Raw genomic sequence first — 16,396 nt, forward strand, 5'->3', positions numbered from 1 at the left:
CGACTCGTCAACGATGAAGACACGATGTCTGCCACCTTTGCTCCTTTGCAATCTGTGAAAGGAGGGGTAATTTGAGTCATCTGCTACAAAGGGACTTTATTACAGGTATACTTGTAACCAGCGACGTAGCAGAGCCTCACCTGTCATTCTCCAATGTAACGAACAAATACAAAATAATAAATAATAATAATAATAATAAAATGTCTCCACTGATCTGTGTTGTAAATGTGATTTATGTATGATTCCAATCGCTTTTTATTGTCAAAATCTGTAAATTTGCCGAGCTCCGCTACAACTACATGGGAGCGATGAGAAGTGAGGCAGGGACACGTAACACCACATAAACTGGCTGGAGCGCGGGCACTAATTTAGTGCGAGCACTTATTTTGTGCCCGCGCTCCAGCCAGTTTCTGTGGGGTAAGGTGAGGCAGAGATGAGATCTGCCTCACCTCAGATGCGTCACCCCACAGAAACTGGCTGGAAAGCGGGCACTAAGCGCATGCCTGTTCCCATCTCACTGTAGGTCACCAATGTAATGTTTGTAGATCCCTTTATTACATTTATCCTCGCCATCCATAGTCTCTAAATAACTTATTTCACGTATATATGATATTTAGGCTCGCTGGTCTCATCATACGACGGCAATGAGAAAGCACCAGGAGAGGCAGCCATAACCTCTGCCGCACTGAAGGGGGCGCACGTGAGCCCACAGGTTCTTGTTGCTACTGTAATTCTACACAGAGACAGTAGACGCAAACAACAAACTAGACTTTTGAAACTAGAGGAAGATAAGGAGGACTTTTACAAAAAAGTAATAGAGATTGTTGTCCCAGAAGGACAGCATGGACTTCATCTTCAAGTCAAGGTAAGACCACAATTGTATTCAAAATGGGATTTTACTAAGAGAGAACAATCCAATATTTAAATGAACCTACATTTTTTGGGTATCCTTTTGTTGAACAGTCTGTTTAAAATGAATCGAAACATCAGACAAAAAAAAGCTTTTGAAAATAACAGAATAATGCTAGTTTTCTGTAGCTGTCCACTTCTAGATGCTAACTGAAAAACGTGAAAAACTGCTAGTAGGATGGTTGGGATTCTCACCTTCAGTAATGTTCTCCTTTTTCTCAGTCAAGATGACATCCTCAAAATTAACACGTTTGAAGTATTATATGCATAGTCAGTACTGGCAAATGATTCGATTGATTCCATACTTGCACCTGCACTCATTCCTATAAGAGTTACCCCCGATGATTTGATCAATTCAGCGTCCCTATACACGGAGCGTTTGGAGTCTTTTGCACTCATAACAACCAGATACTGTCGGGAGCCTTGATGACGCACGGCCCCCAGCCTCACTGGTAAAAAGGTGAGTGTTGGCGTTGATCAGGGCACCGCCCAGGTCAGCTGGTTTGTTGGTTTTTGGGCGCAGGCGGAAACGCTTGACAGTTTCGATGGTTTTCTGTTTGTTTTTTAAAATTTCTCAAGGGAGAATTCGACCTTGGTATCTTCACCGTACTGGGCCAAACCAATACGGTAGGTGGACGCTGAGGCATTTGAGACGATCGATCAATTCAACCAAGTTAGATATGACCCCCGGGACCATTCCTGGAGCCATGCTACCGTCCAGCATGAAAAAGATATCTGCAAACCTGTCTGTCAATGCTGGAAAAGAGACAACATTATTACTTTTTTCTTACATTACAGTCAAGATGTCAGTATACTCCAAAGTGTATGGCTAGTTTATCCAATAACTCAACCTTAAAGATCATTCATCTCGTAGGATATGCACTAACATTTGTATTTTCAGGTATTTTCACATTAAGCTAACTTTGAATCTTTCCAAGCTCTCATTTTGTACCCATATACAAGCAGGTACAGCACCATGAATTCCCATTACCCCCTTTGCACAATTCATCATGTCTAGCCACGCTCTTTGATGGCTGCCATTGAATGACCTATTGGGAATAGGTATACTTTCAAACTTGTTACCAAAAAGGACTGCATGATTGTAACAGCAGGAAACTTATTAAAAACAGTATGATGATCAATTTCTTGTTTTTCAAACAAACCCAGTATGATCTCATCTTCAAATACCAAAACCTAATTTGGACTATTATATGATGTTTTCTTCAATCCTTTGCCTTACCTTGCTTCTGATCCTCCACTGAGATGCACACAGTTTTCAGCAGACTGTCTTTCAGCGTCTGCAGAGCCGCGTAGTTACTGATGTAGGACAGGAAGCGCTCTGGAGGCCGGTTGGCGATGGACTCGAGCTGCTGCAGGTTGGCTTCTCCCACCCCTATGCCAATACGATGACTCCCTGCTGCCTCAGGCGCTGGGCGGGGTGCGATCACATCGTCCGTGGAGTCTCCATCCGTGATAACCACAGCAATCTGAGGCACCCCTTGGCCGGCTCTGCTCCCGGCTTCCTCCGTGAAATACTGCGTCCGGAGGAAGTCGATGGCCTTGCCTGTTTCTGTGCCTCCTTCTTGGTAGGCCATGTTTTCAACTGCGATCATCATGGATCTCTTATCCACGTGATCCTTCAGCAGGAAAACACCTCGTAAGTTTCATCGCTGTGCTGAGCCACGCCGATACGAACCTTTTTCCAGCCGATGTTGAGGTCCTTGATGACACTTCTGAGAAAACCTTTGACCTTCACGAAGTTCTTCTTGTCGATGCTGGAGGATCCGTCCACCAGGAAGACGATGTCGGCCACGGTGGCATTTTCACAATCTGGACAAGGGGAAGAAAAAGTTCAGCTCTGGGGACGTAAACGTTTGTTCTGTTTATTGACAGCTCAAGTCTGAAACATTTCTTGCATCACAGCAGCAACAACAAAGTGAAATATTTAAGGAAACAAAAAATTAAACAGATATCATTATGAAAACTGAAGACAAAATGTTTAAAGAGGCCCTATCATGCTTTTTGGGGGTTTCCCTTCCCTGTTCTTTGTTAGGGTAAAAAACATGCTGCAAGAGGTTTTTTAACAAAAGCATTTTATATGGCCCTCTTTTTACCAGAGGACTAAATAATGCACATCGTGGCGTTTAATGCCGAGACATTACAAGGCAAACAATAAATAATAATAAATTGATTTAGCTCTGTTAATGTTAGCTGTTTCCTTCGTTATTTAGGGCTGCTAACAGCTAACAGCTAACAGCTAACAGCTAACAGCTAACAGCTAACGTTAACCAGCTCTCTATCTGCAGATTTGTTGTTCACAAAGTTTTATTATCAAATAAATAATATGCTGTGTCCATCAATAGTACATTTACTGCATCGCGAACATATTTTCGATTATCCCAGAGAGGCCGTTAGTCTTGATCCTGTAAGGGGAAGCCTTTTTTGGTCAGAGTTTATGTTTCTCAAAGATCCTCATTAGTGAGTCAGGATGCAGGTCCCTCCCCTCAGAGACTTCATCACCTCTTCAGGGACCGGTTTCCCCTCAGCTGTTTGCTCTAATATATTTCCATCATTTCCTAGAAAGTCTAAAGCATGCATAATGTCTTGACTGCAAAGCATTCTGGGACATGTCCAGATGCTTCAAATGATCAGGTTTCTGTTAGAAAAACTTAGAGTGGCTTAATGGGAGCTTAAAGATAACAAAGTCTGGAAGACATCAAATAAATCTGGTCGACTGTTGGCTGTTTATTGAGCTTCAAAACTATTAACAGGCACACTTGTTTTGTCAAACAACGTTTTTTTTTTCCTTAGATCTGTTGCATATAAAGGAGACTATTTACAGTACCAGAGAAACACATACTGATATACACCTGAACATCAGCAGGAGAGGACTCTTTAAAGTAGAGACACTACATACTGATATACACCTGAACACCAGCAGGAGAGGACTCTTTAAAGTAGAGACACTACATACTGATATACACCTGAACACCAGCAGGAGAGGACTCTTTAAAGTAGAGACACTACATACTGATATACACCTGAACACCAGCAGGAGAGGACTCTTTAAAGTAGAGACACTACATACTGATATACACCTGAACACCAGCAGGAGAGGACTCTTTAAAGTAGAGACACTACATACTGATATACACCTGAACACCAGCAGGAGAGGACTCTTTAAAGTAGAGAAACTACATACTGATATACACCTGAACACCAGCAGGAGAGGACTCTTTAAAGTAGAGACACTACATACTGATATACACCTGAACACCAGCAGGAGAGGACTCTTTAAAGTAGAGACACTACATACTGATATACACCTGAACACCAGCAGGAGAGGACTCTTTAAAGTAGAGACACTACATACTGATATACACCTGAACACCAGCAGGAGAGGACTCTTTAAAGTAGAGACACTACATACTGATATACACCTGAACACCAGCAGGAGAGGACTCTTTAAAGTAGAGACACTACATACTGATATACACCTGAACACCAGCAGGAGAGGACTCTTTAAAGTAGAGAAACTACATACTGATATACACCTGAACACCAGCAGGAGAGGACTCTTTAAAGTAGAGACACTACATACTGATATACACCTGAACACCAGCAGGAGAGGACTCTTTAAAGTAGAGACACTACATACTGATATACACCTGAACACCAGCAGGAGAGGACTCTTTAAAGTAGAGACACTACATACTGATATACACCTGAACACCAGCAGGAGAGGACTCTTTAAAGTAGAGAAACTACATACTGATATACACCTGAACACCAGCAGGAGAGGACTCTTTAAAGTAGAGACACTACATACTGATATACACCTGAACACCAGCAGGAGAGGACTCTTTAAAGTAGAGACACTACATACTGATATACACCTGAACACCAGCAGGAGAGGACTCTTAAAGTAGAGACACTACATACTGATATACACCTGAACATCAGCAGGAGAGGACTCTTTAAAGTTGAGACACTACATACTGATATACACCTGAACATCAGCAGGAGAGGACTCTTTAAAGTAGAGACACTACATACTAATCTACACCTGAACATCAGCAGGAGAGGACTCTTTTAAAGTTGAGACACTACATACTGATATACACCTGAACATCAGCAGGAGAGGACTCTTTAAAGTAGAGACACTACATACTGATATACACCTGAAACATCAGCAGGAGAGGACTCTTTAAAGTAGAGACACTACATACTGATATACACCTGAACATCAGCAGAAGAGGACTCTTTAAAGTAGAGACACTACATACTGATATACACCTGCACACCAGCAGGAGAGGACTCTTTAAAGTAGAGACACTACATACTGATATACACCTGAACATCAGCAGGAGAGGACTCTTTAAAGTAGAGAAACTACATACTGATATACACCTGAACACCAGCAGGAGAGGACTCTTTAAAGTAGATACACTACATACTGATATACACCTGAACATCAGCAGGAGAGGACTCTTTAAAGTAGAGAAACTACATACTGATATACACCTGAACACCAGCAGGAGAGGACTCTTTAAAGTAGAGACACTACATACTGATATACACCTGAACATCAGCAGGAGAGGACTCTTTAAAGTAGAGACAATACATAGTGATATACACCTGAACATCAGCAGGAGAGGACTCTTTAAAGTAGAGACACTACATACTGATATACACCTGAACATCAGCAGGAGAGGACTCTTTAAAGTAGAGACTCTCCATACTGATATACACCTGAACATCAGCAGGAGAGGACTCTTTAAAGTAGAGAAACTACATGCTGATATACACCTGAACACCAGCAGGAGAGGACTCTTTAAAGTAGAGACACTACATACTGATATACACCTGAACATCAGCAGGAGAGGACTCTTTAAAGTAGAGACACTACATACTGATATACACCTGAACATCAGCAGGAGAGGACTCTTTAAAGCAGAGACACTACATACTGATATACACCTGAACACCAGCAGGAGAGGACTCTTTAAAGTAGAGACACTACATACTGATATACACCTGAACATCAGCAGGAGAGGACTCTTTAAAGTAGAGACACTACATACTGATATACACCTGAACATCAGCAGGAGAGGACTCTTTAAAGCAGAGACACTACATACTGATATACACCTGAACATCAGCAGGAGAGGACTCTTTAAAGTAGAGACACTACATACTGATATACACCTGAACATCAGCAGGAGAGGACTCTTTAAAGCAGAGACACTACATACTGATATAACCTGAAAATCAGCAGGAGAGGACTCTTTAAAGTAGAGACACTACATACTGATATACACCTGAACATCAGCAGGAGAGGACTCTTTAAAGTAGAGACTCTACATACTGATATACACCTGAACATCAGCAGGAGAGGACTCTTTAAAGTAGAGACACTACATACTGATATACACCTGAACATCAGCAGGAGAGGACTCTTTAAAGTAGAGACACTACATACTGATATACACCTGAACATCAGCAGAAGAGGACTCTTTAAAGTAGAGACACTAGATACTGATATACACGCGGTATGGTGTGACCGCTGACCAGCTTCTCCCCTGCTGTTCTCTGAGAAATATCGAATCCCATGGCGATATCGATGCTGCAGTCTGTAGCAAAGGGAAACATGTATTTACCTTTAGGCAATCATAAACACAGAGGAATACAGTGGGATACATAAGCTGTGTTTACATTCACATATTCTTAAGTGAATTTGTAGGTATTGCATTATGAAGAATGTCTGAAAGCAGCAATATTTGACAAAAACTTCCCCAATCATGGCAAACATTTTTACGCTAACAGTTTTTTGATGATATGGATATTCCCATAACACATGACTGCATGTCTTAGTGTCCAGACAGCATGAAACATGGCAACCGCAGAAGTGATACAATGCTATCTCATTTCATGGTTTTAGGACATATACCTACACCACTTTATACTAGCTGAAATAAAAGAGCAATTTTGTCATATCATATACACAACTACGATGTACTTCTGCAATGCATGGAAAACATAGGTTGCAGGATCCTCAACAGTGCAATTACAAGACATACAACAATACATATAATAAAAAACTAAATAATAAAAAAATAATGCAATAATAAATTAAGAAATAAAATAAATCGTGCAAGATCAGGTGTTAGATAGTCTTATGTGGAATGGCCAAGACAACCTCTTTTGTTTCCAGTACACAAACTCTACCTCTACTATTGTGTTAACTACTAGATTACAGTAATACGTAGCCTTTACTGTGACAAAACTAAGCCCATTGTATTCTCTCTAAACCAGTTGATAGAACAGCACCTCATTTCTTTTTGCAACATTTGAATGGAAACACAGCTATTGAGATGCAAGGAGACACTTTTTCAACTTACTGCTTTGGGGGCGAGGGGGGTGTGGGAGGGGGGGCAGTGGTGAGGTGTGGGTGGGGTTGGGGTTGGATCTGGACCTGGACCTGGATCATCACATAAGATGTCGACCAAGTCTTGCTTGATCCTTGCAATCCGTTAAAGTTCTGCACATTCAACAGCCTCTCCGGGGTGCCAGTGATCTGCAAGAGCTCCAGGTCATGAACGTCGCCAACGCCGATGGCAAACACCGAAATGTTATGTATCCTGAGATAGTCAGCTGCATCCTCCACGTCATCATGCGAGTCGCCATCTGAGATCAACACCAGATTCTTCGGGACCCCACGACTGTCGTCAAAGTATTTGCTTATGTGATCCAAGGCTTTTCCGAGGAATGTGTTTCCACCAGTGTATTTCAAGTTTTGGATGTGCCCGATCAAATCCTCCTTCTTGAAGTACCTGTTGAGGTCAAACTCGTCCTGAGGCTCATCGCTGAACTGTGCGAGTCCAATACGCACCCAGTTTTCACTGATGATAAAGCTGTTCACTAGGCTTACCGTGAAGTTTTTTTATCATGTCGTGCTCTTCTAAATTAATGCTGCTTGACCGATCGAGTAGGAAGATCAGGTCGGCCTTCTTTCCCTTACATCCTGACAGAGCAAAGCAAGAGGAAGACATAAGTCAACATGGCGGACATGGAAATATAAATAGACGAAATAAAATGTAATTTACAAAAGTACAAAGAAATTCACTGTAAAGCATAATTTGTTTGGCCCACACCAAACTCTTCACTCCCTTTTTTACGGTTTGAAGTCTGATAGATAAGGAATTGATGCAGCTTTTCTGTCAATCTGAAAGATCAATAGCAGTTTCTCAGGCTTGGTCAAATCAAATAAACCACATTGGGAAAACAACTAGGTATGCTTTGCTTTTACTGCCTTTGTGATTCTTACTCCTTGAAGCAGAAATGTTTTGAGCATCGAGAGAAACAAAATGTGTAGGATATCTACTTCCACATTGTGATCTTCAAAGTCATTTTCCGTCTTTCCCTTGCTTTGCCCAAACCCTAAAGAGCTAGATTAGGTAAGCAATCAAGACCAACACTTTTTGTCCAATATTTGTTGTAGAAGTGCATTAAGGGACCAAACATAAATACTGGTAAACTATACATTCAAATGTTTATGGAACCATCATTCCAAAAGGGCTTTATGTTTATTTGAGTTTTTTTTAAAACATTTTGAATATTTTAAACCCATTACACGATTATTGTAGTTCTGTGAAGATCTACAATCACGCTGAAGGACGTGCAGTAAGGAATAATGCTACAAGAAAGTTGAAGGGGCAAATAACTATGGAATTGATTGAACACAATTCGAATATTGAGCACTTGAATTATTAATTTAGATTCCTGATCTCTAAAAACAATTCGTATCATACAGTATGTGTTTTTGTGAGTTTGCTGTATTAAATTATTTCATGAGTTTAGTGGATCTTTTGGCACAAACTTTAAATCTCATGAACTTCTGTACCACAGATGTGCCCTGACTTGTGCTCACCTTGGTTTTGTGGCATTGCAAAGGACAGAAGACATATCGTTGTGCAGAGTTTCTAGGGCCTCAAAATTGTCCACAAAGAAACTGCTGCCGTTGTTGCCAGCAATGGTCAACAGCTGATTTCGATCTGCTTCTTTCACTCCGACACTGATGACGGTGACCCCGTGTTCTCGCAGTTTATCAGCCGGACCCTTTAGGTTTGAAGGTATGTTCGCAGCTCCGTCTGTGATCACTATGAGAATCTGAGGCACCTCCCGGCCTCCATGTTCGGCATTAAAGTACTCTAGAGAGTAGCTCAAGGCTTTGTCTGTGTAGGTGCCTCCTCCTTCTGGCTTCACAGTTGGTATCGCTGCAAGAACATTACGTTTGGAGTCGTAGGCGTTCAGTTTAAAATGAGTCCCGGGGTTCATCTGAGTAGGAAATAAGCCCGAAACGAGTCAGGCTGGTGCCAACTTTGGTTTGGTTCACTATTGATGCCATAAACTTCCGCATGCTTTCATACTGTATTTGAGATATTCTGGAGCTGTCCACCAGGAAAATAATGTCGGCTGTTTCCATTTTACATTCTGGTTTAAAAGAAAAAAGAGGAAAAAGGAGAAGTTAGCAGAGAAATTGGTTGGGAATTATTATGTTCTCATAAAAAATCAATGCCTTACAATTACAAACTGATTCAGAGAAAAGATGGTTACATAAAATAAGCTTCACCTCAATATTTTCAGTACACATATGTCCATGACTTTTTTTCCCCATTTTATTCAAATCTAATTAATTTCAGTAGACAAGACAAAATACTTAGGAGTAGACTGAATATAAGGATTGAGAAATATAAACTTCCAATGGTGGAATGTCACAGTAAGTACATACTCAAGTGTTGTACTATAGTTATATTTAACTACTTTTGTATTTGTTGTACTTTAATATATGTATAGAAGAGAGGTTTATAGTTATAGAATGATATGATGGGGGTACTGTACTAATTATGTACCCAGTATATCAAATTGGTTCCACATTGACAAACCACAACGTTAACATGATATGACATGTGTTGAAGATAAAAAACTGAATATTAGTATTTTATAATACTGTGGAAAAGAAGACAATTGCATACTGATAACGTTAGATATTTGAAGTACATTTACCTCAAACATTTGGTACTCTAATTAGCAACATTCTCAATTCAGATATTTTACTAGTAAGTTAGTATTTTTAGACCATTGTACTTGTATCTTTATTTAGTAAAGGTTCTGAGCACTTTCTTCCACCATTGCTCTACTCCTAGTTGCTTTTGTGGTTTGCTCTTGACCTGCTCTTACCTCTCTCGCAAATCTTTGAGGAAACCTGGGCTTCCAAGTCCTTCAGCGCATCAAAGTCCTTCTCAGAATAAACCCTGTCAGAATGACCGCTGATCTCCATCAGCTGGTGTGCGGTTGTTGATTCTTCACTCCGATGGAGTGATCACCACTCCCTTTTCTAGAGCCTCGCAGCGGGACCCCTGACCTCATCTTGTGCCTTGCCGTCTGTAATCACTATCAGAGTCTGCCTCATGCAGGACGCCCTCCTCTGGCACAATCGAAATACCTTGAAACCTCTGTGATGGCCTTTCCTGTGCTCGTACCTGCATTCATCGCTTCATATCATCAATTGCTTTCGAAATGTTAACTTTGCTGTAGTTATTGGTTGAGGGGAAACTCCAGATTGTAAGTCTGGTAACTGAACTGCATGACACCGACGTGCACCTTGTTCTCCCCGATGGCCGACTTGCTGATGACAGATTTCATGAAGTGTTTCATTTTCTGAAACTCAACCTCTTCGATGCTCTCGGAGCTGTCAGTGAGGAAAAAGATGTCGCCCTGTATGTCTCTGCAGGCTGTCGACACAGAACACAGAAATGTTAATGAGGAGTTCCTTTTTTGCCCTTCTCTTACTTTCATTGGTTATCATTTAGAAGGTATTTTGTTAACTTAGGTTCAGGAGCTGGGCAATGCCTCAATATGCAGCCAACACATCCGGCCACTGTTGTTTCCATTCTTTCAACCCACCCGCCCTCTCCCTTCCACTCATACATTCCCCTTTCTACCTCATCATTAGCCAACCCATTCATCCCTTCACCCTTCGAACCATTCATCTTTTATCCCCACACCCACCAATCCGCTTCATCCCTACCTTCCCTCATCTCTAAAATCCACCAATCGCTTCATCCCTACCTTCCCTCATCTCTAAAATCCACCAATCGCTTCATCCTACCTTCCCTCATCTCTAAATCCACAATCGCTTCATCCCTACCTTCCCTTATCCCTACATCCAGGCAATAATAATCATAATATAACCCTAAAAACCCTTTAAAAAAAAGCGTCAGTCGTCAATCTTCCTACCACCTATCACTATTATGATCGGTTATTAATGATATCTATAAACGTAACTTTTACAATTCTTTTTAGCTGCCATCTCTGAAGTATGAAAAGCGTCTACACTGTTCGGTCCTCTCTGTCTGGCCTCTTCTGTTAAACATTTAACATGCAGTTAACTAAGTTTATGTTTCAAGGCTGGGTACGATATGTGAAAAAGGTCCTTGTCTCACTTCTGCTCTCCATTTGTAAAATGATTTTTTTTCTTACCGTCTTCAGAACAGATTTCTCTGATGATGTCATTGTTGATGGATTTCAAGGTATCAAATTTCTGACGGAGATAGTCCTCTTGGGGTCTCCTGCAATCTCTTCTAGCTGAGTTTTGGGATGAAAGCTTTCACACCCCAATGGCGTAGATAATGATTCCATGGTCCCTCAGTTCTTTTGCAGGAGCCTCCACCTCATCAGTGGACTTTCCATCTGTGAGGACAATCAGGTACTTTGGGGCTTCATGATCACGCGTGTCCGCCCGCTCTCTTAAAGAGTCTGCCCAAGTGTGAAAGTGCTTTCCTGTCTCCGTCCCACCTCCTGCGTGATGTATACTGTTGATGGCCTTCACCAATGACTTTGTATCGGAGTGGGTTGTCAGATCAAATTCATCAGTTGGGGATCAGCATATTTCACAAGCCCAATGCGGACTTGTTGTGGTCCAATTTGGAAGTGTTCTATAAACTTGTTGAGGAAGTTCTGCATGTCTTTGAAGTCTTGCCATGTAATGCTTCCTGAGTCATCCATAAGGAAGAAGATGTCTGCTTCATTCCGTTTTTACACAAACTAAATTGGGAAAACAATAATAAGACATTATTATTTTCACATATTCAACAAAGAGGAAGGTTAAAATTGAACATTCATTTGGAAATATTTGAGTTAGATTAAATACAAAAAGATGGCTCTTCAAGGGGAAAGTACCATTTTAAATCCCCATAGCACAAACAAACCAAATAGATCTAGGAGATGTCTGTCTTTCACTGTTCATTGAGGGTCAAGTCAAAATGTATTATTGATCCACAAATCCTTTAACTTTGTCTTTACATGTATTTAATTCGCTCTACAACATGAATACAAATTTAGTTTTTAAAGTTGACTTTTTGTGTTTATGGTATTTCCTGTAAGACCAGAAATTGTAAAACTACAGATTGTTTTACCTAAGTAAAAGTAGTTATACCACAGTGTAGAAATACCATCATCAACATATACTCAAATGCAATATTATGAAAATACTTGAGTAAAGTCCAGTGCATAGCTTAAGTTACTTATTTACTTTCCACCAGTCCCAAAGACAACTCCAACAAACAAACAAAAAACTGTTTCAAACCTTCTTTGGTTTCTGTTTTCCTTGGGACTGCTTTGGCAATGATGTTTTTGCACAGGATTTTCTGCAGGGTCTGCTTCAGGTGCGTCAGCTCGGTGAAACTTTCCCGGGTAAAAACGTGCTGATCAGGAGGGTGTGAAGCCATTTCCAACAGTTCGCTCTCGATGGCATCTTTTATTCCTACAGCGTAAATGGTAACACCGGCTCGACGCAGAGTAATTGCTGCTTCGCTCACTTCATCCTGGGATTCACCATCAGTGATGACCACCGCCACCTGTTGGACACCGTTTTCTTTCCTGCAGCCCTTCTCTTTAACAAAGACGTTTTCCCGAGTAAAATTCAGGGCCTCTCCAGTCTTCGTACCACCTCCATTGTAAGGCAGGATCTTAATGTACTCAAGCAATTCGTCCGTGTCGTTGAATGAGTTGAGGAAGACCTGTGGTGTGGAGACATCGTTGTACGTGACAATGCCCACTCTGACTCTATTCGGACTTACATCCAAGCTGCTCACGATCAAGTGCAGGAATTTGCGCATGAGCCGAAAGTTTTCATTTCCAATGCTTCCCGACTCGTCAACGATGAACACAATGTCTGCCACCTTTGCTCCTTTGCAATCTGTGAAAGGAGGGTAATTTGAGTCATCTGCTACAAAGGGACTTTATTACAGGTATACTTGTAACCAGCGACGTAGCAGAGCCTCACCTGTCATTCTCCAATGTAACGAACAAATACAAAATAATAAATAATAATAATAATAAAATGTCTCCACTGATCTGTGTTGTAAATGTGATTTATGTATGATTCCAATCGCTTTTTATTGTCAAAATCTGTAAATTTGCCGAGCTCCGCTACAACTACATGGGAGCGATGAGAAGTGAGGCAGGGACACGTAACACCACATAAACTGGCTGGAGCGCGGGCACTAATTTAGTGCGAGCACTTATTTTGTGCCCGCGCTCCAGCCAGTTTCTGTGGGGTAAGGTGAGGCAGAGATGAGATCTGCCTCACCTCAGATGCGTCACCCCACAGAAACTGGCTGGAAAGCGAGCACTAAGCGCATGCCTGTTCCCATCTCACTGTAGGTCACCAATGTAATGTTTGTAGATCCCTTTATTACATTTATCCTCGCCATCCATAGTCTCTAAATAACTTATTTCACGTATATATGATATTTAGGCTCGCTGGTCTCATCATACGACGGCAATGAGAAAGCACCAGGAGAGGCAGCCATAACCTCTGCCGCACTGAAGGGGGCGCACGTGAGCCCACAGGTTCTTGTTGCTACTGTTTTCTACACGCAGAGACGGTAGACGCAAACAACAAACTAGACTTTTGAAACTAGAGGAAGATAAGGAGGACTTTTACAAAAAAGTAATAGAGATTGTTGTCCAGAAGGACAGCATGGACTTCATCTTCAAGTCAAGGTAAGACCACAATTGTATTCAAAATGGGATTTTACTAAGAGAGAACAATCCAATATTTAAATGAAACTACATTTTTTGGGTATCCTTTTGTTGAACAGTCTGTTTAAAATGAATCGAAACATCAGACAAAAAAAGCTTTTGAAAATAACAGAATAATGCTAGTTTTCTGTAGCTGTCCACTTCTAGATGCTAACTGAAAAACGTGAAAAACTGCTAGTAGGATGGTTGGGATTCTCACCTTCAGTAATGTTCTCCTTTTTCTCAGTCAAGATGACATCCTCCAAAATTAACACGTTTGAAGTATTATATGCATAGTCAGTACTGGCAAATGATTCGATTGATTCCATACTTGCACCTGCACTCATTCCTATAAGAGTTACCCCCGATGATTTGATCAATTCAGCGTCCCTATACACGGAGCGTTTGGAGTCTTTTGCACTCATAACAACCAGATACTGTCGGGAGCCTTGATGCGCACGGCCCCCAGCCTCACTGGTAAAAAGGTGAGTGTTGGCGTTGATCAGGGCACCGCCCAGGTCAGCTGGTTTGTTGGTTTTTGGGCGCAGGCGGAAACGCTTGACAGTTTCGATGGTTTTCTGTTTGTTTTTAAATTTCTCAAGGGAGAATTCGACCTTGGTATCTTCACCGTACTGGGCCAAACCAATACGGTAGGTGGACGCTGAGGCATTGAGACGATCGATCAATTCAACCAAGTTAGATATGACCCCCGGGACCATTCCTGGAGCCATGCTACCGTCCAGCATGAAAAAGATATCTGCAAACCTGTCTGTCAATGCTGGAAAAAGAGACAACATTATTACTTTTTCTTACATTACAGTCAAGATGTCAGTATACTCCAAAGTGTATGGCTAGTTTATCCAATAACTCAACCTTAAAGATCATTCATCTCGTAGGATATGCACTAACATTTTGTATTTTCAGGTATTTTCACATTAAGCTAACTTTGAATCTTTCCAAGCTCTCATTTTGTACCCATATACAAGCAGGTACAGCACCATGAATTCCCATTACCCCCTTTGCACAATTCATCATGTCTAGCCACGCTCTTTGATGGCTGCCATTGAATGACCTATTGGGAATAGGTATACTTTCAAAACTTGTTACCAAAAAGGACTGCATGATTGTAACAGCAGGAAACTTATTAAAAACAGTATGATGATCAATTTCTTGTTTTTCAAACAAACCCAGTATGATCTCATCTTCAAATACCAAAACCTAATTTGGACTATTATATGATGTTTTCTTCAATCCTTTGCCTTACCTTGCTTCTGATCCTCCACTGAGATGCACACAGTTTTCAGCAGACTGTCTTTCAGCGTCTGCAGAGCCGCGTAGTTACTGATGTAGGACAGGAAGCGCTCTGGAGGCCGGTTGGCGATGGACTCGAGCTGCTGCAGGTTGGCTTCTCCCACCCCGATGCCAAATACGATGACTCCCTGCTGCCTCAGGCGCTGGGCGGGTGCGATCACATCGTCCGTGGAGTCTCCATCCGTGATAACCACAGCAATCTGAGGCACCCCTTGGCCGGCTCTGCTCCCGGCTTCCTCCGTGAAATACTGCGTCCGGAGGAAGTCGATGGCCTTGCCTGTTTCTGTGCCTCCTTCTTGGTAGGCCATGTTTTCAACTGCGATCATCATGGATCTCTTATCCACGTGATCCTTCAGCAGAAACACCTCGTAAGTTTCATCGCTGTGCTGAGCCACGCCGATACGAACCTTTTTCCAGCCGATGTTGAGGTCCTTGATGACACTTCTGAGAAAACCTTTGACCTTCACGAAGTTCTTCTTGTCGATGCTGGAGGATCCGTCCACCAGGAAGACGATGTCGGCCACGGTGGCATTTTCACAATCTGGACAAGGGGAAGAAAAAGTTCAGCTCTGGGGACGTAAACGTTTGTTCTGTTTATTGACAGCTCAAGTCTGAAACATTTCTTGCATCACAGCAGCAACACAACAAAGTGAAATATTTAAGGAAACAAAAAATTAAACAGATATCATTATGAAAACTGAAGACAAAATGTTTAAAGAGGCCCTATCATGCTTTTTGGGGGTTTCCCTTCCCTGTTCTTTGTTAGGGTAAAAAACATGCTGCAAGAGGTTTTTTAACAAAAGCATTTTATATGGCCCTCTTTTTACCAGAGGACTAAATAATGCACATCGTGGCGTTTATGCCGAGACATTACAAGGCAAACAATAAATAATAATAAATTGATTAGCTCTGTTAATGTTAGCTGTTCCTTCGTTATTTAGGGCTGCTAACAGCTAACAGCTAACAGCTAACAGCTAACAGCTAACGTTAACCAGCTCTCTATCTGCAGATTTGTTGTTCACAAAGTTTTATTATCAAATAAATATATGCTGTGTCCATCAATAGTACATTTACTGCATCGCGAACATAT

The 16,396-nt window shown here is 41.5% G+C and overlaps 1 protein-coding gene across 1 annotated transcript in view; it reads right to left on the reverse strand.

The window, feature by feature from the left end:
- The window catches only part of col6a4a (collagen, type VI, alpha 4a), a 69,495-nt gene that overhangs the window by 47,713 nt on the left and 5,386 nt on the right, over window positions 1–16,396 (reverse strand). Inside the window, 6 exon segments of the mRNA XM_034122590.1 lie at window positions 1,624–1,665; window positions 2,150–2,561; window positions 2,564–2,739; window positions 12,536–13,168; window positions 14,216–14,773; window positions 15,260–15,847. Coding sequence (XP_033978481.1) covers window positions 1,624–1,665; window positions 2,150–2,561; window positions 2,564–2,739; window positions 12,536–13,168; window positions 14,216–14,773; window positions 15,260–15,847 — 2,409 coding nt within the window.

This window comes from Trematomus bernacchii, unplaced genomic scaffold (genome assembly GCF_902827165.1).
Source record: "Trematomus bernacchii unplaced genomic scaffold, fTreBer1.1, whole genome shotgun sequence".
In the NCBI taxonomy this organism is placed as follows: domain Eukaryota; kingdom Metazoa; phylum Chordata; class Actinopteri; order Perciformes; family Nototheniidae; genus Trematomus; species Trematomus bernacchii.